Source organism: Aulonocara stuartgranti (assembly GCF_965226115.1).
Source record: "Aulonocara stuartgranti genome assembly, chromosome: 3".
Taxonomy (NCBI): Eukaryota; Metazoa; Chordata; class Actinopteri; order Cichliformes; family Cichlidae; genus Aulonocara; species Aulonocara stuartgranti.
This window is the reverse complement of record NC_138941.1, coordinates 10364789-10392620: the sequence shown is the minus strand read 5'-3', so window position 1 is coordinate 10392620 and position 27832 is coordinate 10364789. Positions and strand designations below refer to the sequence as shown.

Below are 27832 nucleotides of genomic sequence, written 5' to 3'. Positions count from 1 at the left end.
TGTCACATAGCCCCAAACATGTCTTTTTCAAAGCCTGCGGTGAAGAGAAAGGTTGGTGATGAGCACCGACAATTTCAGGAAAAGTGGGAAATGCAATATTTCTTTGTTGAGCACAGGGGCACCCCAACCTGTCTTATTTGCACAGAGAAAGTTGCGCTGCACAAGGAATACAATTTGAAACATCATTAGACTGCTGTTATTAGCTAATGCTATTTAGCAGTAGCTGCTCACATTGTTATAATTTGATGCAAATTAGCATTATATTAGTGAGCAGTTAATACAAAGTAGGCTGCCATTAATTACTAATACTACGTTGACGTGAATTAGCATTATGCGCTACTGCTAATACTGTTTTCCCTTACTTTTTAACAATGTGAGCGGCTAATTCTAAGTACGCTGTTGTAAATAGCTAATGCTAATTTAATGTGAGTTAGCATTATCCAATAATGCTAACACTGTTTCCTCTTACTTATTAAAAATGATAGTAGCTAATACTAATACTCAGCTGTAAATGTAGAGTTTGTCATTATTTAAACTTCCATTTCCAAATGTTAGCTGCTCCTGTCTGCCTCTTTGTCACACACACAGAGACTGAAATGATTCACAGCCTTGTTTCATCCTTCTGTCAGCGTCACTGACTGTCACTGTGACTGTGGACATACAGCATGGGAAACATACACATGGCTGACACTTTATTAGGTACACAGTGACCACTATCTCAGGTATCACCTGTGACCTAATAAAGTGTATCTAAAGTTACAAAATGTTGTCTCTGTCCACATATTTATGGACCTAACTGTAAGTCTACTTTTAATGAAACTCTCAACATGACTTATCAGTTATCATTAATGTTCCTGCAAACAGACTCCTTGAAGACCCCCTACATAAATATCCATGTACTATCCAGCTAGACTAGTGTGTCTGTCCCTGAAAATATTCCTGCATGTGTGATTGTTCATGTCTCATCTGGAGGAAACAAACAGGAAGTGAGTGAAGGACACAGGAAATGTTTCCAGCTCTTCCTCCTCTATCAGACATTCTCTCCATACCTGAGAGTGTCCAGTCTCCAGCCTGGATCCTTCAGTCCAGCCAAGAGCAGCTTCATTCCTGAGGGACCTGGATGATTGTAGCTCAGGTCCAGCTCTCTCAGATGGGAGGGGTTGGAGCTCAGAGCGGAGGCAAGAGAAGTACAGCCTTCCTCTGTGATCAGACAGCCTGACAGACTGCAGACACACAAAACAACAATCCGTCTGTTATCCATCTCTATAGCAGCATAACTAACGGATGGTTCAGGGTCACCTGATCCAGCTCAAACTATAAGCTTTATCAAAAAGGAAAGTTTGAAGCTGATCTTCAAAGTAGAGAGGGCGTCTGTCTCCTGAACTCAAACTGGGAGCTGCTGCCACACCCAGTCCAACATAGCCAGGCTTTCTTTGCTGCTTTGATAAAACCTCAAATCCCAGTCAGAGACGATGAGCATCACCACAGTGATGATCATTTCTCTGTTAACCCAGGCTTTCTGCTTCAGGATCTGTGCAGGCTCACAGAAGAAGGAGACCTTTAAACATCATTTCACTAAATGGATGGACTGAGCTCAGCCTACAGATGAACTGGTGCCAGAGATCATAAAGAACATCAAACAGTCAAATTCAACACAACAACTTAACCTGTTATTATCTCGTTAACTCATTAATTGATTAACGTCAGCAATTATTTTAATCACAGTTTTTAAAATCATGATTATTGTGAAAGTGCTCACTGGCTCTGAATATAACAGCCATGGGTCACAGGAGGGATGTTGATCAGTGCTGGCTTGAAATGGGCGTCATTATGCATCTCAGCCAATGGGAGCATTGAGGGTGGGCCTAATACTACTGCCGCGCTCACATGACCCGGGACAGAAAGAAAGGGGCGGGGACAGAAACATGGAGACAGGTACAGATCTTTGACATGTTCATTTTAAACTGTTCCAGGAGGCAGTGTTGATACAACTAAAGTTATCTGTTGTTGAAGAAGTCGGTCTGAGGAACGTTCTTAGGATCAACAAATGACGGCATGTATGAGCCTCAAGACGCAGCGTCACAAGAAGAACACATGAGCTGTAGAAAAAGGAGAGACTACGAAAGCCACGGTGTTACAACATGAACCAGCTGTTGGTCTCTCTGGAGACTACTGGGCGTGGCTGGGTAACCATGGTTACCTGGGAGTTACAGAAACGTGCAGAACATGTGATTCATGTTGCACAGCAGTGGGACATTTGAAATACAGTCAGCACACTCAGTACAGATAGTGCATCAAATATGATGCTGCTGCCAGACGTCTGCCTTTGAACACGTCCCTGCATCGCGCACAACACCAAGGTTGCCATGGCAATCACAGCTGACAGGGACAAAGCGCACAGCTGGAAGCCTGCAGGTATATTTAACATGATGTATTTCTCAGTGTCCTGTCGGTGTGTGAGAGACAAACAGCCTCTGTATGTGTGTGTAAATACAGCATGAATATGTAGAGGACATGTTTGTGGATATAAGTAAATGAAAGCTCTGCGTCATTTGAATCTTCTTGTTTCTGTTGCAGGTCTGTGACTGAACTTCTGGGAGGAGAAACGTTGGTTTCATGCTCTGTGATTCTGTGTTTTGTCATCTCTCTCAGGTGATGGAGAGCTCAGATGATGACCCCGCCTACATGGTCAAATTCAAGTCTACATTCAGAACAGACCTGGAGACACGCAAGCAAAATGCCAACATTGTATATGTGAAAACTGCTGCTGGAGCCAGATTCAAGGAGCTCAAGTGTTTACCCAGATCTTACTGAACTCATTGAAGGAACAGAGGGTTGTTGGAGGGAAACCTGTGGAAGCAACAACATCCGAGCCACCAGAGAAGAAGTTGGCCCTGTTGGTGCTTCATCAGAGTGTGAACAGGAGGAAGACTCAGCTGAGAACAGTGTGGTGGACACAGAGCAGAGCCCACCATCAGTACAGAGGCCTGTCCATTAGAGTGCTGCTCCAACATGCAGCACATGTACTTGGCCACAGCTGCAACATCTGTACCTGTGAAAGCTTCTTCTCTGTTGCTGCTCATATTGTGCAGAAGAAGAGAGTTTCTTTATCATCAGAAAATGTCAATGAGCTTGTGAGTCTTAGCAGCTGGCTCGGTGCAGAGGAGGAAGAACATGTCAGTCAGAGGAAGATAAATGCAGTTCATGTTGTCAACTCAACCTGGACTGTTGAAAGAGTTTTTCTTTGTCTGGTTTCTGACTGAGATTCTCCAAAGGAAATCCAGCACAAACACACACTTCACACACTCAAAGTCCTGCACAGTAAATGAGCTGATGAGCGTTTGTGCTGCTGCCTGATAACAGAACAATAGTTCTGCTGCTTCCTGTTCTGCAAACACACATTTATAAATGTTCACTTGCTGTTGATCAAAGGTATGTTGGTGGCTCTGGACGCTGAGGGAACTTTGTAAAAAACTAGATCAAATGTTAACGTCCTGGCAGAGGCAAAGAACTTTGATTTGATATTTGATTAGATTCATGTTTCAGCTCAGACTGACAGAAATATTTGAACTGCTGCTGTGTTAAAGGGAACACTGGTGTTAGAAAGCACCTGATCTGTTTCTGCACACTGAATGTTGCACTTCTCATACTGCAGTACTATTAAAATAAGTACACAATACACTACTTTTGAACTCATGATTGAATGTTGCTGTAACAAAGACATTAATGTGATTCAAAGTGTTCATGGTTTCCCAGCACAACAAATGATTGCACAAGTGTGACTGATCCACTTTCTAATGTGTGTGTAGCCCACACTGTGTGTCACTGTGTCACAGGTGAGTCTGTGTGTCCAGGTTCTATGAGGACAACAGGATATAGTGACTGAGTCCAGCAGCTTAAAGTCTGACTCCATCCTCCATTTAAATAACTCACAGCAACAACTGAATAGCTTTGCCTTTGTGTAGCTGACACTTCATTTTAATGTCCTTCTATTCTGGTTCATCTGGTCTCAGTTTCTATAAGCACACAGGTTTCATCAGGACTCTATGACCTCAGTAATCTTTGCTGGGCCTTAATGCTCTGAACAAAGCTGCACATCACAAGACTAAATAGAAATGAATCAGTCTTTCATTCTCACTGCTGTTTGACTTCAGCTCTCAATGTCCCACCATAACCCATGGAAAGAATTACTGTCCATCCAGGCTGCTGAACATGAAGCTGAAGAAGGTGGAGTATTGTGAGTGCTGATGGAGATGATGATGAGAATCCAGGAGCAGTGGGTGGATGGCAGCATCAGCATGAAGGATCAGTGTGAGAACACATCATCATCCACAAAGGAAACCAGTCTGAGTGTCTGACGCTCTTGTTAGAAAGACGCAGTCCCAGCAGTTAGCTTGTCTGCTAGTTAGCTGAGAGCTAGCTCACTTGTACATTGAATACCAAACTGTGTAAACCAGGGGTGTCAAACATATGGCCCGTGGGCCAAATCAAGCCCTTGAGATAATTTCATATGTCAAATATTGATGAATTTTCAGGCTTGCTGATAATCAATGTGAGCACGGCTGAGGTTTTATTCTGATGAGCAAACCATGTGGCCAATCACTTTCAGAGACAGACTGGGATCATACCATTATGTGAAAGAAGACATGACCCATAGACAGCAAGGGTAGTGGTAGAGACCAGTACACAGAGAAATGGGAGCTGTACTGAAATGCAAGCGTGTCAGGAAAGAGTGAAAAGGCAAAATGAGCAGCATCTGGCTGCATTTCAGTGATATTGGAGACCACAAAGCTGAGTGCAACATTTATACAGGAGATATACAGGAGACGCTGAGAGTAGAACCGATAAAATTAGGAGCTGGCTAAAGTGAGACCCATTTTTATTTCCACCCATTTTCCACTGTGGAGGACAAAAGGTTTCAAACTGGTCCAGGTCTTTAACCTCACGTGTTCTTCCTAATAGCAGTAAATGGATAAAAATAAGGCTTTTATGAAAACCCCGAATACAAATTGCTGCCTTTAAAAAGACTAAATGTACAGTTCAGTATTGAATCCTACATAAAATAAACTATATATAAAGTGTGTCTGAATGGCAGAGATGCAGAAATATGTGCATGTAGCACAGAGCCACGGCTCAGTGTCTGAATGAGTCTCACAGACCTGAATGTGCTGTTGAAGCCATTTATAATTATAACGTAATTCTTTACTCGTTTGATCTGCTCCTTACCACAAGCCACCAGACGTAGAAGGTTTTGGACTTTTAACTATATTTTCTGAAGTTTTACAACTTTTCTTACTGTTAAAAACCTCGTTATGGCCGTTCATGCTGTACAAAGTAATTAGACATGTGTGGTATATACAGAAATGTCAGAATCTCAGCTAAACGTTCACAAAACCATCTCAACAACCACCAAACAGCTGAAACAGCAGGTGAACAGATTACACAAAAAAGATGTAAACACAAATCCCCCTGATCATCTGTTTTTTAAACATGAAGCGTAGTTTTGGACGTTCATTTACTGCTGGTTCTGTGAATTTTGGTTGGACAGTGATGAAACCTGCAGCCTCAGAATCTGTGAGAAGTCTGCTTTCAGCACGCAACAGCATTGTTGTGTTGTGTGCTGTGGATTCACCTCTGCAAACTCATCATTGTTTTACCATCATGTTTCTACTTAGACAATAACAAAGGAAGCAGTTCCCAGGAACTACTTCCTGTCTTGTTAACATAAGAGTATGTTGCCCTTCAAAACACCTCCACTTCTCCTCTTATTAGAGGACTGCCTTATTATTAATCTGCTAATTCTGTCAGTTGATGAAAGAAAAATGCTTGATCTCACCTGAGAGTTTCCAGTGTACAGCGTGGACTCTTCAGTCCTTCAGACAGAAGCTTCACGCCTGAATCCTTCAGGTTAATGTTACTCAGGTCCAGCTGTCTCAGATTAGAGGTCTGAGAGCTGAGACCTGAGGCCAGAGCTTCACAGCTTCTCTCTGACAGGTCACAGTGACTCAGTCTGAAAAATAACAGATAAACAATTACAAAAATAAAACACTTATGTTGAAGCGTAATGAGATACTATTATATTTAGCAATATTTCATCTTGTTTTGTCAGGAAACTGAGCACTGATGCAGAGCAACATGTGGAGAGAATCAGAGGAGAAGAAGTGAAGAGAGAACAGCAGTAAAACAACACTGAATTGTTCAGTGTGCTTTTGATATCAACAGAATGTGTCAAATTATTTTATTTTGTATTTGTTTTAGTAGAATTGATGATTATCACTTAGATAACAACCACAGGCCAGGTCTAAATTGCACTTTGGTGACAGTTACACCCAGAAATATTTCAGAAACGTGGACAATTTGTGCTCCATTGTATTCAGTATTGAACAAACTGAGTACCGATGACCACTTAATATTTTTGTTATTCTCTTTTTATTAAACAACCTATATAAACACAAATAATCCAAAATAAACATATAATCAAGAACAGACGTAAATGATAAAAAATAAATAAATAAATAAATAAAAATAAGAAAAACAGACGGGTGTACCCTCTAGTGTGTATGTACTCGCACACACATATTCACTCACACACCCATATTCTTAAGCATACATACACATACCTACTTACATATGTGTTCACTTGTAGTCTCATACATACTATCATATACATATAAACACATAACGATTCAGAAATGTGGCATATATAGTTACAGAGATTCAAACAAGATCGGGTCTCCTTAACCGGATGTAGTGTTTCCATTTACCCCAAATTTCACTAAATATATCAAACTGGAGTCTTTTAATGAAGGTAATTCTTTCCATTTTAAACATCCCATGTACAGTCTCATGCCAATCACCCAGTGATGGAATTTTCACACTAAGCCATTTCTTGGTAATAATTTTACGGGCAGCCAAACTCAGGATACCATACAACTGCTTAGACATTTTATCTACATTTACTGAGTATAAATATCCAAACAAAAGTTCGTCCCAATTAAAGGGAAGCTGCATACCAAAAATAATCTGCAACTCAGAGTGGATCAATACCCAAAAAATGTTGATCCTTGGGCAAGACCAGAACAGATGAAAATGTTTTACTCCTTGGGCCCCACAATTTCTCCAGCAATTAGAGTGATTAAAATAATGTTTACTTTGTGCAGGGGTAATAAAAAACCTACAGATACTCTTCCAACCGTAACATCTCCATGTATTAGAACTAGAAATTCTCCACTGAAAAGTGCACTGCTCATACCAAATGTTATCTGATATTGCTATATTTGTTTCATTTTCCCATTTTTTTTTTGATGTAGGTAGTATTCCACTTCTTAACCTCTTGTATACCCTTGTACAATCTTGAAATCACCTTAAGGCCTGTGTCAGCCTGATAAGCCTTGACAAATATACTCAGAACAGGTAAAGAAAAAAGATCTGTTCTCTTAGGTATAAAATTATATAGATGATGCCTAATTTGTAAGAACCTAAAAAAGTCCGTTTTACTTAACTGGTATTGATCTTTTATTGATTGGAAGTCCCTAAGAATTCCCTTATCGTAAAACATACAATATGCCGTTAAACCTTGTCCAGACCATTTTTTATATCTTACGTCTAATTCATTAGGTAAAAAATCACTGTCAAAAGCGCACCATCTTAAAATCCTAACCTCTTCAATCCAATCATTCTTATTAAGAAATTGTAACCAGAGTTTTAAAGGTAGGTTAATCCATTGGTTTCCTTGATGAATTTGTTTTTTAATAAGTGTCACATCCCCTAGAATTGCCTGAATTGGAGAATCTTTTAAGGTCACTGTTTCTAGTTCTTTCCATCTCGCTTGATAATCTACATTACACCAACACACTAATGTCCTCAATTGAGCAGAGATATAATAGTCTTTCAAACATGGGAACCCCAACCCTCCTTTGTCTTTAGCCAACTGAATAGTTTGGTACTTAATCCGTGGTTTTTTCCCCTGCCATATAAACCTAGAGATTATTTTGTCCCATTCCCGAAATTGTTTGTCAGTTATTTCTACAGGGAGTGTTTGGAATAGGTAGAGCATCCTGGGCAAGATATTCATTTTAACTGTATCTATACGTGATTCAAAATTAAAAAATGGTAATAAATTCCATCTTTTAATATCCTCATTTATTTTATAACTTAAAGGATTAAAGTTTGCATTGTATATCTTAGACAGATCTTTAGTAATATTTACTCCAAGATACTTCATCTGCTCCGTTTCCCATTTCAAATTGGCTTTAGCCTTAATTTCATAATTGGGCTCATAGTTAAAAGTTAATATCTGAGTCTTCGATATATTTAGTTTATAACCTGATATTGAACTAAAGATCTCCAGAAGTGACAATAGCTTGGGGAAAGTAGTGTTTGGATTTGTCAAATAAATCAAAATATCGTCAGCAAACAAGGAAATCTTATGCTCTCGACCCCTAATCTTGACTCCAGTAATAGTATTGCTTTGTATTACACTTTGACTCAGGGCCTCTATGAAGAGAACAAAGAGTGAGGGGCTTAGAGGACAACCCTGACGTGTCCCTCTCTGTAGGTTAAAAACATTTGAAAGCGCCCCGTTAACTTTGATTCTTGCCTTTGGTGATTTATATAATGCTTGTATAATCCTGATAAACGATTGATGGAATCCGAATTTATCCATGACTTTGTATAAAAATTCCCAATTAACCCGATCGAAGGCCTTTTCTGCATCTAAGCTCATAAGGACCATCTGAATTTTATTTTTCCTAACATAATCAATAACGTGTAGTGTTCGGCGAACATTATCTTGCGTTTGTCTCTGCTTAATAAAACCAGTCTGATCCAAACTAATTATCTGAACAAGAATATTTTCAATTCTTTTGGCAAGAATGTATGTAAATATCTTAAAGTCCTGGTTAAGAACACTAATGGGGCGGTAATTTCCACAGTCAAGCCTGTCCTTTCCTTCTTTAGCTATTATAGAGATAGAAGCCTCATTCCAAGATGGGGGAATTACTCCCGTCTTTAAAATATAGTTGAATGATGTTCTCATCAAAGGAATCAGTACCTCTTTCATTTCTTTATACCAGTCTGATGGGAATCCATCTGGGCCTGGGCATTTATTCGGTTTCAATTTTGTAATAGCTTTTTTAATTTCCAATTCAGATATGTCCTTGATTAGGGTTATATTCTGTTTTTCATTCAACTTTGGTAAGTCGAATGAATCTAAAAAAGATATCATACCTTTAATATCCACTCTAGGTTGTGTATATAGTTCTTTGTAGAATTTTAGGAAGGCTGACTGTATATCTTCAAGTTTATACACAATGTTATTTGTTTGAGGGTCCTTTATTTTATATATTGTATTTTCTAATTGTTGTTTTTTTAATTTATAAGCCAGTAATTTAGCAGATTTGCCTCCTACCTCATAGTATCTTTGTTTTAAAAAAACCATATTTTTTTGTATTTCACTTGAAAAAATTTCATCGATTTCGTTTTTCTTCTTTTGTATTTCTAATTGTAAGTTTGTAACTGCGCTTATTTTATGGGCATCTTCAAGATATTGTAGTTGTGTCTGGAGTTTTCTTAAATGCTCATTTCTCTTATTTTTTAAATTAGCGCTGTAACCTATGAGTTTTCCTCTTATCACTGCTTTTAGGGCGTCCCATAGAATACTTGGGGAAACTTCTTCATTATTATTTTCCGCTATATAATCTATTATATCTTGACTAATTTGTTCTTTCATCGTGCTTAGAATACTTGTATTTAATCTCCAGGATGTAACTCTTCTTTCGTATCCAAGCACTACTTCCAGGTACAATGGGGCATGGTCTGATAAATCCATCACTCCTATCCTGCAATTGATCACCCTGCTAAAATCTTTTTGGTACATAAAAAAATAATCCAATCTAGAATAAAATGAATGAGGGTGAGAAAAAAAAGGTATAGTCCTTCTTGTTGGGGTTTAGTTCTCTCCATACATCTATGAGCCCTACGTCCTTTAAGATTAATTTGATGTTTTTGGTTGTTTTATTCAATCCCGGAGCGTGTGGGTTTGATGAGTCCAAGGACGGGTTGAGGCGAACATTCCAATCTCCTCCCAAAATCAGAGTACCTTGTGCCTCTCCAACAATCAATTCAAAAACCTTTTTGAAAAATTTTATCTCTGATCCTGGGGGAGCATACATTTATAAGAGTAATCAGTATACCCTCCAGGTACCCTTTGACTAACACAAACCTCCCCTCCTTATCACTGATTTCTTGGATACATTCAAAATTTAACCTACTAGAGATTAGAATTACCACACCCCTTTTAGGACTCTGAGGGCAGGAAGAGGAATACTGATTAAATTTCCATTTCTTTAATTTATCATGTTCGAGCTTCGATAAGTGAGATTCCTGTAGAAAGGCAACTTCTATTTGTTCTCTTTTTATTTTTGACATAATTTTACTTCTTTTAATATGGCTCCCCAGACCATTTACATTAAATGACACTATTTTAGTTACCTTACAGGGCATTGATGTACGACCTTATATAATTCCAATCTCTGTACATAGCCAAGGATCGAAAGGTACTCCCCCAAAACAGAAAAAAAAGAGAAAAAAGAAAAGAAGAAAAAAAAAAAAACCCCCCCAAAAAAAAAACATTATACAACGAAAACATATAATCATGTTGACTTCCAAAAACATAATCGCTATATTAGCTATATTTGGTGAGGGAAAAACTCTTCTGTCCACTTGTGGAAGAGTGCCCTCTCCGGCACACAGGCCGAAAGCCCAGTGGTCTGTAGGGTCCAACTTATTGTGCAAATAAATGACCCGACTTTAATGTAATTTTATATGCCCTCTTTATAAGATTAACTAATTATATAACAAAACAAGTAAATCGAAATAAAATTCATATTCTCAGTTCATCTTAGGTCTCAATATTCTTGAGTTTACCTCTAGTATAGTGCTCCGTCACACACTTGCTGTTTATCCACTGTCATCTTGGTGCCTAAATATCTGAAGGCGTTCCTTGAAACCCAGCTTTGGAGTCGAGTTTCCACCTTTCTTCTTCGTACTTGTTTGCCAAGTGTGCTGTTTTATTTGATCCAAGAATGAGTCTCTGTCTTTCACAACTTCTACCGATAATCCCCTCTTCACCATATCGGTAGTCGCTTCGTGCGCCGTGTTGTATGTCACAATTCCCTCTCTGTAGAACACCCTTAGCTTGGCCGGGAAAGGCGTCTGGAAGCGAATATTGTTCTCTTTAAGCACCTTCTTCGCTGTCGCATATTCCTTTCTTCTTCTTTGTATCTCCGGGGCATAGTCATTGTCCACATATATCCTAGAATCCATAAAGTTGAAGCCCTTAGCCTGCCAGGCCTTCTTAATATTTTTGATATTTTATTTGAGTTGTTCCACCTGATTTGTGTTAACTAGAATAAACATTTAAAAGCTAAAGCTATGATCACATATGTACTTACAGAGCTTTGTTGGAGGCTTTGACCACTGGCAGCAGCCTCAGAAGAGCCTTTTTAAAGGCTCATGTTCTCACTTAGATCATTTATTTCTACTTACATTTCATTCTGGGAAAAATGGGGATTACTTTGAAAATGGGAACTATTTTCCCCAAAAATCAGCCCTGGATTAGTAAATCACTCCAACATGTTCTCAGGCAGAAGAAGCTGTCTTGTTATGAGGGAGAGAAGAAAAGCAGCTAAAATCAGGTGTAAAAGTAAAGCAGAGGATGAGCTGAATAAAGGACACTCAAGGCTGGCTTGGAAAGGAATGAAGTCCATGGTGGGGATGCAGAACAAGGAGCAAAGATGAATGTGATGCTGAATCAGCAGAAGACTTGGACTCATTTGATTCCAGCTTTTTTTTTTTTATTGACATTTTAGAATCACTATACAATACCATCAACTTCAGCTATCTTTCAGTACATATATTTTTTTCTTTTTTTCTATATTTAAACAACTAAAATATCCATACAATAAGAATGAAAGAAGAAGAAGAAAAGAAAAAGAAGCAAAACAGGAAACAACAAACAACATAAATAAAAAATACATAAAGAAAAAGGAAAGAAAAATAAATAATATAGGGAGTGTGTTTTTGTTTCCATTAATGTAACTAATTTTTCCTCTAGTCTTCTAGTAGTTAACAAAGTCAAAATGCAAAAGCAAAAACTGGCCTGCGTTTTCTAATGTAGTCCATCCATTTCTTCCATCGTGATACAAACAGGTCCCTCTTGTAGTTCACATCTGCTGTCATTTTCTCCATTCTGTAAATGTCCAGTGTGATGTTCATCCACGTGTTCATAGCTGGGCTCTCTGAAGAAAGCCATTTGTTTGTGATGGCTTTTTTGCCTGCTGCCAGTAAAATATTAAACAAGTATTTATCGTTCTTTGTCCATCCTTCTGGCATAAGTCCAAAACGTAGAGTTTTACTTTCCAAAGGTAAATATCTTCCAAATGTCTCTTGTATTGCTGCATGTATTCCCTTCCAATAAGTTTTAATAACATGACAGTCCCAGAAAATATGATAGTGATTTGCATTTGTATTTCCACAATTTCTCCAGCAAGCGGGAGGGTTACCTTCATAGTGAGATTTTTGGTGTAATAAAATATCTTATCAGGCATTTCCACCCAAATTCCCGCCAGCTCTGTGAGCTGCTACATTTCCATTGATATGCCCATATTGTTGTCCATTCTTCCTCCTTTATCTCTATTCCTCCCTCCATTTCCCATTTTGTTTTGATATACAAGGTTGAGTGTAATTTCATATTTGTTAATCCTTTATAGAGGTCACCTATAATACCTCTATTTTTATTTGAACTGCCCTTTTAAATACGTCTATCAGCTGTTTACTCAATTCAGCCTTAGCTTTTATCGTGTTATTGACAAAATGCCTCATCTGTAGACATCTATAAAAATCCTGTGTTTCTAATGAATATTTATCTTTCATTTTATCAAAACTAATTAGTCTGCCTTCCTCCATTACCATACATAAAGCTGTTAATCCTTTATATGTCCAATCTTTGAATCTGGTGTCCAATTTATTTGGAGCAAAATGTGTGCCATATGCACACCACTTAAGAACTGCTATATCCTCTTATAGTTTATATTCTTTTATTACTGTTTCCCAAATTTTAAAAGTCAACTTGATCCATGGATTTTCAATAGTTTTTATTGAATTTTGCAAGCTTCTGTCTGCTATAATAGCTTATATGGGGATGGAGGTCAGACTCTCCTCAATAACTTTCCATTGAGCGTCATATGAAGGATTACATCAGCATATCATAGGCCTTAATTGTGCTGCCCAATAATATTCCCTAAGAGAAGGTAAGCCCCACCCCCTTTTCCTTTGTTAAGTTGTAGGGTTTTAAATCTAATTCGGGGCCTTTTTCCTTGCCATATGTATCTTGACAAAATTTTATCCCATTCATTAAACTGTTTCTGGTTAATTTCTATTGGTAATGTTTGAAATAAATATAATAATTTAGGAAGAATATTAATTTTAATTGAGTCTATTCTCGAATATAAACTTAAATATGGAATTAGATTCCATCTCGCTATATGTTCCTTAATTTTTTTCTGTATTGGTAAATAATTTCGTTCTAATAGTTCTGTAAGATCCTTAGGTATTATGACTCCTAGATATTTAAAGTACTCTGTTTGCCATGCTAATTGATACTTATTTTTAATTTCTTCTGATGGAATATAGTTGTACTTAAGCAATTGTGTTTTACTCATATTAACCCTATATCCAGATAGTCGACCAAAGTATTCAAATGATTGCATTAATTTAGGTAAAGAGTTTGATGGTTGACCCAAAAATATTAAAATATCATCTGCATAGCAGGCTAATTTATGCTCCTTTTCATGGATATTAATACCTTCTACTTCTTTATTTTGTCTTATATATTGAGCCAATGGTTCCAGATATAACGCAAATAATAATGGTGAGCACGCACAGCCCTGCCTTGTTCCTCTTTGCTGCTTAATACTATTTGATAGGTAGCCATTAATTTTAATCCTTGCCGTAGGGTTATCATAAAGTGCCTGTATTGTCTTAATTATATATTCGTGAAAGCCAAATGTATGCAAGACTCGGTAAAGAAAGTTCCAATTAACTGAATCGAATGCTATTTCTGCATCGATACTGATTACCATTGCTTCTATTTTATTCTTTTGAATATGATTAATAATTTGTAATGTCCGTCGTACATTATCTTGTATTTGGCGCTCTCGAATAAAACCTGTTTGATCATTATGAATTAGATTAGGTAAGAACTTTTCTAATCGTCGAGCCATGATAGATGTAAACAGCTTGTAATCTGTATTAAGAACAGATATTGGTCTATATGACGCACATTCTAATTTATCCTTGTTTTCGTTTGGGATGGCAGAGATAATTGCTTCTTTGCAGCTAGAAGGTACTTGAGCCTTCTTTAGGATCCAATTCATTGTTAGAAGCATCACTGGTATTAATTCTTCTTTTAGCTCCTTGTACCATTCTGCCGTATATCCATCTGATCCTGGAGATTTATTTCTGTTAACTTTACTTATTGCTATTCTTAGTTCCTTTTCTGTTATATCTTCAAAGTTTTATTCTGTTCTTCATTCAGTACTGGTAAATCAAGAGAATCTAAAAAACTGTTAATTTCAACTATACTACTCTCTGTGTTATTAGCATACAGAGTCTTATAAAATGTTTCAAATGCACTCTGAACTTCTATTGGTTTATTTTTTATTAGTTTTGTCACTGGATGTTTAATTTTGTGAACTGTATTATCTGCTATTTTCTTTTTTAGTTTCCAGGCTAATACATTCTTTGCTTTTGATCCTCCCTCATAATACCTTTGTTTAAGAAACATTAATTTTTTTTAAATTTCATATGTGGTCAAATCATTTATTTCATTTCTTGTTTTCCTAATTTCCTCCAATATATCCTGAGATGTTTTTCTTTCATGCCTTTTCTCTAATTCTTATTTTGTAGCTCTTCTATTTCTTATTTCTCATCTTTTTCTTATAAGAGGATATTGCTATAATTTTCCCTCTCAGGACAGCTTTTAAGGCATCCCACAGTATAGGAGGAGACACCTCACCATTGTCATTAGTTTCCATATAGAAGTGAATCTCTTTCTTAATTTGTCCTTTAAAGTGAGGATCATTCAGTAAGCTTGAATTTAATTTCCAATTATTGAGTTTTGGTTGCACGTTTAAATCAACAGACAGGTATACTGGTGCATGATCGCTTAACTCTATTGCTCCAATTGCACAAGTGTTTATTTTATCTTTATTTTTCCCAAAAGTTATGAAATAATCTATTCTTGTGTATAACGAGTGCGGTGAGGAAAAATAAGTATAATCCCTTTGGTAGGGATGCAAGTCTCTCCATATATCAATTAGTCCCACCTCCTTCATCAATGTATTTATATTCTTAATTAATGTTTTAGTATTCTGTGCTTTTCTATTGGAAATATCTAGCTTTGGTTGTAGATGTATATTTAAATCTCCTCCGCAAATTAGGAAACCTACTGTCTCTGTTACCATCACATCTATAATTGTCTTAAAGAAATAAATATTGCTTCCAGGGGGTGCATATATATTTAACAACGTGACTGGGTTCCCCTCAATGTTTCCCCTTACCAAAATATAACGTCCCTCTTTATCACTTATCTCGGATATTTTTTCAAAGAGTAATTTTCTTGATAACAGGATAGCCACTCCTCTCCTTCGTCCAGTTTTATAGGAAGAGGAGAAAACTGTTGTATAACCCATTCTTTTCAGTTTTTCATGCTCCTTACAGTCTAGATGGGTTTCCTGTGGATACACTATTTGTACTTGTTCTTTCTTCATTTTAGTTAAAATTTTATTACGTTTAATTGGATTCGACAGGCCATTTACATTATATGATATGATTTTTACCTTATCTTTAAGCATACCCTTACTATTTGAATATTATTAATGTAACAACGACATGTACCATCAGACCACTCCCTAAACATACATAAGCAAACATTAATATTAACATTAAAGCTGTATAAAACAACAGCTACAGAAATAAGCTTTATTTGGTCAAAGAAAAAGAAAAGAAAAGACTTCCAACTGTGGGGTCCCCGATATGACCCTAAGTAAGCCCCGATAAAAGAGGGGGCTTCGAGGGGGGCCTCTCTCACCTCTATGTGAGACAGGGCCTTCCTTAGCCAGCAGGCCAATGTCCATTCTACTAATAGCATAGGTAGCACGTCCGCCTATTTTCAATTTCTGCATTGCCACTTCAGTATATTATTTCGAGATAAGAAGTCTTTACCAGTGTATATGGCTATAGCTTGATTCCAGCTTTGATATCATTGATTTCAATGAAGAGCTTTGTGATTGTAGCAAAGGGCTGGTAGCTCTGGGAGTCCCACTGAGGCGTTTGTGAAGGTTCGCAGTCATCTAAAGAGCTTAGAAAAAAAGGCATCTGGACTTCTTTAAGTTTTTTGAAGACGTTTCGCCTTTCACCTCTCATCCAAGAAGCTTCTTTATTTCTAGGGTCAAATGGTGGAGAGTCCCAGATTAGCCTGTGTACAAACAGACTTCAGCCATATGAGAGTGAGTGTGAGTGAATGAGAGCACACACAGGACACTCTGATCTCTGAATGTGTGTGACGCAGTGAAAAAGAGGATTGTACTGGATATACTGTGACTGACAAACAGAGTTTAAAGAGAAAGGTGTTTGGATTAAAATGGATTATGCTAAAGTGAACGTGCTAATGAAATCTGAACTGACTGAAATGTGAAGTGAAGATAATTCAGATGTAAAAGAGAGAGAAACTGATAATAAGGTGGGGCTGGAGATCAGTGAAGGGCATGTAAACACCTGATTGGTTGAGTAGATATCAGATCGACAGTTTCACAGTTTTCCCTGTGGATTATAACTTTAAGAAGATGTGACATTCATCAAGGAATCCTGCTCTCCGGATTATTTCCATGAACACTGAGCTGGATCACATCTACAGTGCTGGAAGTGCCCGTCTCACCACCAACCTCTCTGTGCACATTCACTTTTCAACCCTTTGTGAGACACTAAAGGTGTAAATCTGAGTATTTATCTATGTTAGTGCGAACACCTCTAATAGGTTGGTTTAGTCTTTCCAAGTCATATCTTCCCTTAGATCTGCGGTCCAGGCTCCTAAAATCATCCTAGTTTAACAAGCACTACAATCTAGAGGAGAGCTGCACTAACAGGTGTGACAGATGAGATCTGACCTGCAAGGATACTCATGTTTATGTGTGTCAGGACAAGCAGGGAAGACCTGGACATCAACTCTGTCAGGCTGCCTGAGTCCTCTCACCCACATCAGCTCAGAACTCTGCATTATCTACTGAGTCAGACTCAGAGGATCAGGGATCAGAAGTTCTACAAAGAGTAGAACCAGACTTCCTGTATAGAGGTGTGTGGGCCTACTGATCCACAGTGTCAGCACAACTTTCACATCATATTCATCTCAGCACAACTAAAACATGTGACTGACCTCAGAGTTTCAAATCGACATCGTGGATTCTCCAGAAGAACACACAGCTGCTTCACTCCTGAATCCTGCAGGTTTTTGTAGGTTCCACTCAGGTCCAGCACTCTGGGATACGAGGGGTTGGACTTCAGCGCTGCTGCCAGATAATCACAGCTGATCTCTGACAAATCACAGTCCCACAATCTGTATAAAGAATGAAAGATGTAAGTTTATTAGACAAAGTGTGAGCTTGAAATCATTCAGTGTTTCATCATCTGTTCAGAGCTGAAGAAGGTTCAGAATGTAGAAGTTTAGAAAATGGAAACTCCAAACAGCCGAAGCCAACAGGAAGCAGCTTCAAACAAACAAGAGAAAAAAATGAATTTTTCACATTGAAGTCGTACATTTATCATAAAGTTGTCAAGTTTTGCCGTGTGAAATAAAAAAAACTGAACAGGAATCCTCAGAGTTGAACCCTCTGCACAGAGGTTCAGGTTCCTCTTCAGGTCCCAAAGTGCAGAACAACAAGGTTTCAAACAGCTTTGTTCCAGCAGCATCAGCCACAGAAATGCAGAGATAATTCTTTGGATCTCTTGGTTGTGTTGTATGATGCTGTGTTTGCATATCTGGTGTCTGTGTTGCTTTGTGAGGACGGATCATTTACTGCAGCTCCAGATAAACAGAGCTGGACCTGAACCTGGTAGCTTCACTTAGAAGACACTTGTGACGGGAACGTCAGGTCAAAAACAGTGCCCCTCCGACAGCCAAACCCATCTGTTCTCTGATTGGATAGTTACATTTGTGATTGACATGACATTGACCAATCAGATGAAAGGAAGAAAAATAGGGTCAAAATTCGTACTTGTAACTTGCAGGGGTTTTTTTCTAAGTCCACACACAAATCTTTTTCACGCACACACACAAATTTTTTTACACATACAAATCCTGATTTACAAGTACAAAATATTTATGACCACATTTTGAGCCCATACAAATGTTCTGCAGATGAGTCCACATGCTCACAACAAAGCTCAGTGTGGACGACGCTGTGCACGCTCCAATGCTGATTGGTTAGAAAGTGGGCGGGAACAGGGAAGAGAGCGACAGCAGTGTTCAGCACAAACACGAAGGATCAAAGAAGAAGAACATGACAAGCTCAGATGGAGGCTGCAGTGGACACTTTTCATTGTTTTAACATTCGCTTTCACTTCAGCTTCACCAACAACAGCACAAGCAGAGCAGCCCACTGACTGCGTGGCCGTGACGGCGCCCCCTGGTGACTGTAAACCACTACAACATGTAGACGGCCGTCTGCTGCTCATTTCTTTGCCACCATCACAGGAGCTCTTTATCCTGTTCTACACTCTCATTGGTTCTTTGTGTGCTTGTTTTTTACAACAGTAGTCATTGTGATTGTTCAAAGAAGACAGTCAGCTGTGACTAAATGTAGCTCCTACAGCAGTGATTGGAATAACTACTGAAGCTAATCCAGTATCAAAGCTCAGGAATCAGCAGCTCCCACCTCGTTTTCTTTGAACAACTATTTTTAGCTGCTGTGTTTTTGTGTTTCTGCGGACCTCAGACATCCTGCTGCTCTGGAGAACTGAAGCTCTAAAGGCTTCAGCCTTTATCTCCAAGAAACAAAGCTGATCATGGAGACCCAGCAGGTCAGCTGATCTGTGGACAGCACCAGCATCTTTAAGTAAGTCTGAGAGGTGAGCAGTCTTTGGAAGCCTTTACTGTCTGATAGTCTCAGAGCAGGATTTGGATCATTATTTGGCTTTTCTTCTATTATTATGTTTAGTTTCTGCTTCACAGATATTCTCTGAGATGTTCTCTGAAATGTTTCCCACTGTTGGACAAACTTTCACAGTTTCTTCATAAAGGAGATCTCCTGTGCAGTCCATCTGTGATAATATGTTAAACACCGAATTATGATTCATATCTGAATGTACTGACTAGGGATAGGTATCGAAAACCGGTTCTTGTTGAGAACCGGTTCCCACTGTTTCAATTCCTTGGAATCGTTTGCCATTTTTGCAAACGATTCCCTTATCGATTCCAGTCGCCCCGAATGACGTCACCACGTTGCGGAGCGTCATTTACCTGGCATGAAACATGGCGCCTAAGCGGCTCAAACGCTCAAAAGTTTGATTATACTTTATGAGAACCAATGACAACAGGGCAACTTGCAAAGTAGATATTTCATTTAAGGGAGGAAACACTACGAATATGCAAAAGCATTTGCTCACAAAACACGCGATGACACGCGTTTTTAATTCCGCTCCGGACTCGTGACTCAACCCAGCAGCAGCGCTAACGTTTGCACGTCCTCTCCCGTTAATGCGGCAGGTAAATAATCAACTAACAGTGCATATTATGTTAGCGCAATCTGCCTTATTACAAGACCTGCCATTACTGTACATGTAGGTGACCATGATGAGAGAGACAGACAGAGTCTGGCTGGCGCTCGCTGGCAGTTCTCGCTGCAGTCTACCGGTAGCGTCTCCTTTCAGGCCAGGATAGACGAATGTCACCGAGCAGTGTCTAAGTTTGTGGTCAAAGGCTTGAACCCATTTGTCACAGCAGATGCCCCCGATTTTCAGTAAGTGAATGTGTTTAATTGTAGGCAGGGACATTACTGGATATTCTTGTGTAATTGCCACAGAACAATTTATGTTATACTTTGTTATTGCTACAGAAGAATATTTATTTTATTATTTTACATTTACAATTTTTTTTCCTGGGGACCCTGTGACACCCCATTGAAGAGCCGTAGGCTGGATCTCTTAAGATCTCACTGTTGGGTTTGTAAGGCCATGTTACTCCTAAATTTCTATCTTGTTCAAAGAGAAGATATAAAACAAAGTTCTAAGCTAATCGACCTTAGTGTTCTCCTTTTTAACCCTTTAGAGCCGATCGGAGCGGGAACGCTCTGTTATGTGTAACTATTTTTAAATCCCGGTAGCACTGCAACCACGTAAGCTAGCGCAAAAAATTTTTTTGCATATGAAATCGGAGGAGTTGTACTTACATATTGTGCCATCAGCTTGTCCTAGGTCACAGTTTCCTTCCACATAAAGCTTTGCAAAAACTGCATAAAAAGCGCTTGCAGGAACAAAAACATAATATTCCAGAAACACGCTTTGCCGGTCCGATCAGCTGTTCAAAACACTTCCTACGTTGGAATAGACGTCAGCGCGAACTTTTGCATTTCCGCCATTACCTGGCCGAAACCGGAAGTGACGTCATTTTCGCGGAAATGTAGTCTTTTTTGCGATCAGGGCCTCAGGGCCTATACTGCTCTTTTTAAAAGTTATCTTTGACTTTATGACTTTCTGTGTCGTTTCTGGGATGCTGAGGACTCATATTGCACTGCTGGAAATAGTTTATTTTGATGCATATGCTGCTTTTTTGCAAATTTGCAGTATAATATTTATTTTCGTTTTTCCTGCAGTGTATAAAAATTGGTGTATTTCAAAAATAAAACTATGAAGACACTCAAAATAAATTTCCTGTGGTGGGAAACTATTTTGTGCAACTTTTTTGTATTTACAGTTTTGAGGGATAAGCCTCTTAAATTTCTCTAACTAGAAATATATGTTAAAAAATCAAAAACGATTTTCAATTTTTTTGTAGTTTATTGCACTTTTTTGCAATTTATGTAATTACTATGCACTTAATGAATACATATTATTAAAATCTGGGCTATAATGGTTGTATTGATGTATAGCAACTTGAAATGCTCCCAAAAATGGCTCCACAGCATGTAAAAATATAATATAAGCTCTGGCGGACTTGGTTCTATGGTAGGTCTTAAAGGGTTAAAAAGAATCGATAAGAGAATCGATAAAGAATCGAATCGTTAAACAGAATCGAAAATGGAATCGGAATCGTTAAAATCTTATCAATACCCATCCCTAGTACTGACTGTTAATTATTGATGAGAACATAATCAGTAAATATAAATATGTTTGAGTTTGGCTTTGATGAATCAGAATAAAAGTAATAAAATAATGATTTTAGAGACAGGCCTAACTCAGGCCAGCTGACAGCCTGTGTACAAACAGACTTCAGCCATATGAGAGTGAGTGTGAGTGAATGAGAGCACACACAGGACACTCTGATCTCTGAATGTGTGTGACGCAGTGAAAAAGAGGATTGTACTGGATATACTGTGACTGACAAACAGAGTTTAAAGAGAAAGGTGTTTGGATTAAAATGGATTATGCTAAAGTGAACGTGCTAATGAAATCTGAACTGACTGAAATGTGAAGTGAAGATAATTCAGATGTAAAAGAGAGAGAAACTGATAATAAGGTGGGGCTGGAGATCAGTGAAGGGCATGTAAACACCTGATTGGTTGAGTAGATATCAGATCGACAGTTTCACAGTTTTCCCTGTGGATTATAACTTTAAGAAGATGTGACATTCATCAAGGAATCCTGCTCTCCGGATTATTTCCATGAACACTGAGCTGGATCACATCTACAGTGCTGGAAGTGCCCGTCTCACCACCAACCTCTCTGTGCACATTCACTTTTCAACCCTTTGTGAGACACTAAAGGTGTAAATCTGAGTATTTATCTATGTTAGTGCGAACACCTCTAATAGGTTGGTTTAGTCTTTCCAAGTCATATCTTCCCTTAGATCTGCGGTCCAGGCTCCTAAAATCATCCTAGTTTAACAAGCACTACAATCTAGAGGAGAGCTGCACTAACAGGTGTGACAGATGAGATCTGACCTGCAAGGATACTCATGTTTATGTGTATCAGGACAAGCAGGGAAGACCTGGACATCAACTCTGTCAGGCTGCCTGAGTCCTCTCACCCACAACAGCTCATCAACTCTAAACAGGAATGAGCAGCTCATTTCAAAATAAAAGGTTGGAATTGTAAAGAAAACAAACAGAGCTCATAAACTGAAACTGATTTCATTTTTTCAGCTGGAACATTTTAGTTGTTCCTTTTTCAATACATACATAATTATATTTACAGTAAGTCTTATCAATCCCCTTTTCCCTGCCAGTCACCGCCAATGTTCCCTCTAATGTTTCATGTGTCTGAGCGAACACACAAACTCCCTGAGCGTCCCTTGGACCACTGTGAGCAACAGCAGACGTGTGCACTGTGGTCACGCCAGCATCTTATCCATCCAAGTTACACGGTTTATTAAAGTAATCAAATTACAGCATTTACATTTATGTTAGACTACTTTTAATTAACTGCTTTAGCCCACTTACAATGAAAATTAAAAACAACCTTGTTCATGACCTGTAGCATGTTAACACTATTGGAAGTAAAAATAACTTGAACTCCAATTTTGAAAACACAACTTTATTTTTTCTATTTTTATAAAGCTCTGACTTGTATTATGAGTCTGTGGTCTGGGAGAGAGTCTGTAACTCTGTCTGCAACATACAGGATATAATGACCAATGTTGGGCAATTAATTATATAGTTACTTCTTCAAAAAAGTAACTGAGTTTTGCAAACAACAAAGTTTGTTGCAATAAACACTGAATACTATCATTGTTATAAACAACAATACTATTCAGGAAGAAAACCAAACATTGTAGATATTTTATAATAACTCTGGTTTTACGTGGCCGATCAACACAATTTAAAAACTGGTATAAAGTCCTCACTTTGTCCGTCAGTTGCTCCGTCTGTCCTGCTCACATCTCCAATGGTTGTACACGTTGTCATTAACGTGGCTTCACCTCATCATCAGCCACTTTGCTCGCTATAACACCGGTGTCGGCACATAAGGACGCTGTCATAGCCTGTCAGCGACGTTGATTAGCTGCGTATATACGAATGTGAATCGCGTGATTGGCTGGACTATGGGATAAGGTGGCATCGTTCTAATCCCATATGGGAGCAGCCAGTCACTGACTAACACTGCAGAACAGAATTGTTGAAGATTTAATTTTAATTTCAATTGAGATTTGATTTTTTTTTTGTTGTGTGCAACACAGATTTTCAGTGCGCAGAGACGTGCCAGCAGCTTAGAGGGAACATTGGGCACCACCACAGTTCACTTCAACAAGACTTTACTTCAGATTTGTTTTCATGTTTTGATCCAGTGATGAGAGCCGTTTCCCCCATGTCCAGTCCTTGTACTAAGCTAGGCTAAACATGTCCAGGGCCTGTCTCTGTGCAGCTTTTAATCTGATGTTAATAAGGTAGAAATGGAGGAAGAAGAAAATGACTTCATCAATCAACATGCAGCTACCAACCCAAATGGTGAAGTGGTGGTTAGTTATTACTGTTGTTTCTGATCCCCTACATTATCCTACATTCAAATATATTCTCCAGCTACAATAGTGTTTGTGTTCCTAAAAGGATTTCATGAATGTGTTATTGTTCATGTCACATCTGTATGAAACAAAGAGGAAGTGAGGTTTATCCTTCATGATCACAAACTGTTCCATGTAAACCTGAGATCTGTGTGGAGCAGCTGACCTGTACGATGTGCTCAACACAAACATTATTTACCATCAGTTACTGTGTGACTGAACCACGTGGGTGTATGAAACATCGCTTTTAGTTTTGATAGCACATGGCAACATTCAGACGTGAATCTATACAGTAACACTTTGATTTGTTATAGTGAGGAGACTGTTGAAGGAACGATGAGGGGAAACTGTAACAGCAGCAACAGAAACCAGGAGACAAAGCTGAGGTCTGGGTTCCTCTATGCTACACACAGCCTCCTGCTCCTGGACTTTAGAAAACACATAAATGTCTGCAAGTACACTTACTTCAGAAACTCTATTAAACTCATTACAAGTTTACTTCAGCTTTAAATTACTCACAACATCAGCACACACGAGTAAACAAAGTAACTCACAGCTACTGTTCAAGTTTAGTCATCTTTAATACAAATATACCTCATTATTATGAATCTCACAGCTACCTGCTCATTGAACTGAACAATAATTCTGTTTGACCATTAAAACAAAATATGTGACTGTAAAAAAATCTTCAGACAGTAATTAAGAATCTCCTAAGCAATCCAAAGATAAAGAAAAGTTCACCTGCCAATTCTATAAAGCTTGGTTGTTTGTACAATAATATCATTTAATGATATGTTTGGATCCTGACCTGAGAGTTTCCAGTGTACAATGTGGACTCTGCAGTGCAGCAGACAGAAGCTTCACCCCTGAATCCTGCAGGTCATTGTTACTCAGGTCCAGCTCTTTCAGACTAGAGGACTGGGAGTTGAGAACTGAGGACAGAGCATCACAGCTTCTCTCTGAGAGGTTACAGCCACTTAGTCTGGAAGAAAACAAACAAACAATTAAATCAGTCAAATGAAACATTTTTAATGCCAGCATGCATTACAATTATTGGTTAACTAAATAGCCTCATTAAAACACAACTCTTCTTCTATAGCAGCACTTACTCCTTGTAAGCTCCACCTGCTCCACCATCTGAGTCAGAAGACATGAAAACAAACTGTAAATCTAGTAGAAACATGATTGGAAATCTTCTCAGATCCATTTGTACATTTAGAGCCTGATCCTGAAATATAGCAGCACGGACATTCACAGCAGCAAAGGGTTCTTGCTGATCTGACCTGGCTTGGCCCTGGCTTATTGAAGATTAAAGAAAGCAGAATCAGCTGTTCAAACCCCACAAGGCTGCCCGCTGTGACTGAAACAATGGGACGGGTCGTGACTTCTCAAAATGGGCTCATTGAACGCAGCACGGATAAGATCTTGAAGAAGCTCATGGCGGTCGTGAGTTCTCAGACTTTGCTCTTTGAGCGCAAAACTGATAACCTCTCGGAGAAGCTCGTGGCTCTCCAACGGGAGATTGAGAGACAAGTGACGGACTGTTAGATCAGCTGTGAAATTGACATGCAGTTGTTCGCACCAAAGAAAGCCACCATCATCTCATGCGGCTAACATACCGGCGCGAGCTGTGGTCTCAAGGCTGGAGCTGAACATAACAAATCTCACCCTGATAACAGACGGTGTTTAGACTGTTCCTTCCCATCCTAAGCATGCTTATCCCCTCCCGGTGCAGACGGTGGGTCGAGGGGACCAGCGCAAATGCTGCAGGCCCGGGTGCGCTGTCTACACTGGCTGTCTCTCACCTTTTACCCATCCCTGTTGCTTGTCATGTGTTTCTATGGCGCATTAAGAGTTTTCATGCGCTCTGCGCTAAGGTCATTTTTTGTCTGTTCTCAAACTGATCTCCCTGTTGGAGCTCAGTCTGGGAGGAGTTCTTTTTTCTCCTCATCTTTCCTGATGTTGTGCATTTTCTGCTGTTTGGTTCCGGGTCGCTGCTCTAGCGGCTGACCGGCCAGCTACCTAGCCTGACCCGTCTCTCCAATGTGATGTTTGTGTATTGTATGTACGGTTGGAAAGCTCAGTATCCTAACTGCCCCTTGAAAATAAATACAGTGTTCTGAATCTGAAAAGATTACAGAAGACTACTCTGTTCAGTAAATATTACGCTCATGCTGTCAAGAAATACCAAAGGTAGGTAAAACTCTGGTTGTTGCAGCCATCCAGTATGACATGCTTTGTACTGTCCTGCTGCAGTTTGTGGCACCTGGTTGATGAGTTGTGAAGGATGATGAAAAAACACTTCACTCAATGTTTGTCTTCTAAACTGGATGTAATTTGGGCAGCCGATAGTTTTTCTTAATCTATCCCAGCTGCAAATAGGAACACAACAAATAACTAACTTTACCCACTTGGATCCTTATCATTCAAGATTGTGAAAAGATTCTCTACTCAGAGAATACTGGTGATGTTAGATGAGAGAGATGGAAGATGATGAAGGGGAAGAGTTTTCAGAACTTGAGGCCTTTTGTCTTCATTGTACAGGACAAAGAAGACAGGAAGGGAGGGAGAAGTGAGGAGAATAACACACAGGAAATGGTCTTGGGCAGACTCAAACCAGGCCCTGGAGTCACGACTCTAACCTTCAGTGCATGGGTCACCTGCTCAGCCAGGTAAGCTACAGCAGTCAGCAGTGTGTGAGTTAATTTGAAGACAATGATGACTATAAGTCAGGTAAAAAATAATAATACTATCATCAACCAACAAGGGGAAAACAGTGAGCTTGAATGGCCAAGCTTTGACCAAGGGTGGCTCACTCCTCGGTCTTCTTGCCCAAGGAGTGAACCACCCTGCATGGCTATCAATGTGGTGCAACCAAGGCCATCATACAGTACAGGCCATCCAAGCTGATTTTAACTTTTCCTCCCAGATACCACCTTAGAAATCATCTAGATTAGGATATGTTGGCTGTTCTAGATCCAATCACAACAAACAGAGAGCTGTTGTGTGTCCAAGGTGAACAGGAAGAATATATACATGCATAAAGTCAATAAAGTCAGAAGGTTTGCTTTAGACTGTGCTGCAGTTTATCATCAAAGACAAACAGGCACCATGCTGCCAACAAATGGCATCAAGTCTGACTTTAGTTTACTTTTTTTGTTCTTTTTTTTAATCAAGATTAAATTTTATAGCAACCACAGCAGAGATGACCAGGGAAGGTGTGCTTGAGGGGATATAGCTACAACAGCTGGTTTCAGACTGAAGAACTGAGGTGCTGCACCCAAGTCTGCAGGTTCAGGGAGGGACAAACATCTGCTGCAACCAGATTGGAGTGAGAGGAGAGAGCAGGCCAACAACAACAAAGAAACAACAAACACACTGTGGAAGACCGAAGCAGAGTTTAGTTTAAAGTGGAACTAAGGATGTTTCTCTGGCTGCCAGGATTCACTGAGTAATTCAAATGCTTTCTTTAATGCAGGACCCACCATGCATGTAAAAGCAAGTGTTTCACCAACATTTGTGACTAAAAATAGACCTGCAGTAGAAATGTATCTAGGAGCATGTGTAACCCACATAAAAATAAAAAGAACTGCGTCTATAACTAGATTGGAATCTTAAATTCCAACCGGAGCGTGTCCGTGAAGGCATCGTGACGCGTCATGACGCACGCCACGCCACGAGTCTGCACATGCCTGTTGTGACCAATCACATTCGCGAGGCACCGATATATGCCTTCCGGGTTGTCGTCTCGAAAAGACGCGGGGGAGAGGCGTTAGCGGATGGAAGCAACAGGTACGTAGGGCGAGCGCTTTTCGCTGTTTACTATCTTGGCTTGTTTTTGAATTAATTGTGGATTGCGTTCAACAGTATTTTTGATACCGCCGCGGGTAGATGCGTGGGGCTCGTATGTGACATCGCACGTAGTGAATGGTGAGTTGAGCCTGAATGTTTGTTTGTATTTGTAACCTGTATCAGTATGCCAGTGCTATTAGCTGATGGGATAGCTGAGGCTTACTGCATTACTACTACTCTCACTTTACGTGGCTGTAGTTTTGTTATTTGAGA

General features: G+C 39.1%; 2 protein-coding genes across 6 annotated transcripts in view; both read right to left on the bottom strand.

Moving 5' to 3' along the window:
• Positions 1-27832, bottom strand: part of LOC309702175 (protein NLRC3-like) — a 169632-nt gene that overhangs the window by 125737 nt on the left and 16063 nt on the right. The window contains exon 1 of one of the 5 annotated variants that reach the window (XM_082526655.1): positions 19333-19348. The exons of 3 other annotated variants lie outside the window; for them this stretch is intronic. The gene's annotated coding sequence lies outside the window, so the exon portion shown is untranslated. Of the gene's footprint in view, positions 1-19332; positions 19349-27832 lie in introns of those variants that run through there. One more of the 5 variants, XM_082526651.1, reaches the window with a different exon arrangement.
• LOC309702184 (NLR family CARD domain-containing protein 3-like) overlaps positions 1-27832 on the bottom strand; it is a 46846-nt gene that overhangs the window by 4525 nt on the left and 14489 nt on the right. The window contains exons 7-9 of the mRNA XM_082526669.1: positions 17492-17671; positions 5837-6010; positions 1050-1223 (exon numbers count right to left, since the gene is read on the bottom strand). Coding sequence (XP_082382795.1) covers positions 1050-1223; positions 5837-6010; positions 17492-17671 — 528 coding nt within the window. The remainder of the gene's footprint in view (positions 1-1049; positions 1224-5836; positions 6011-17491; positions 17672-27832) is intronic.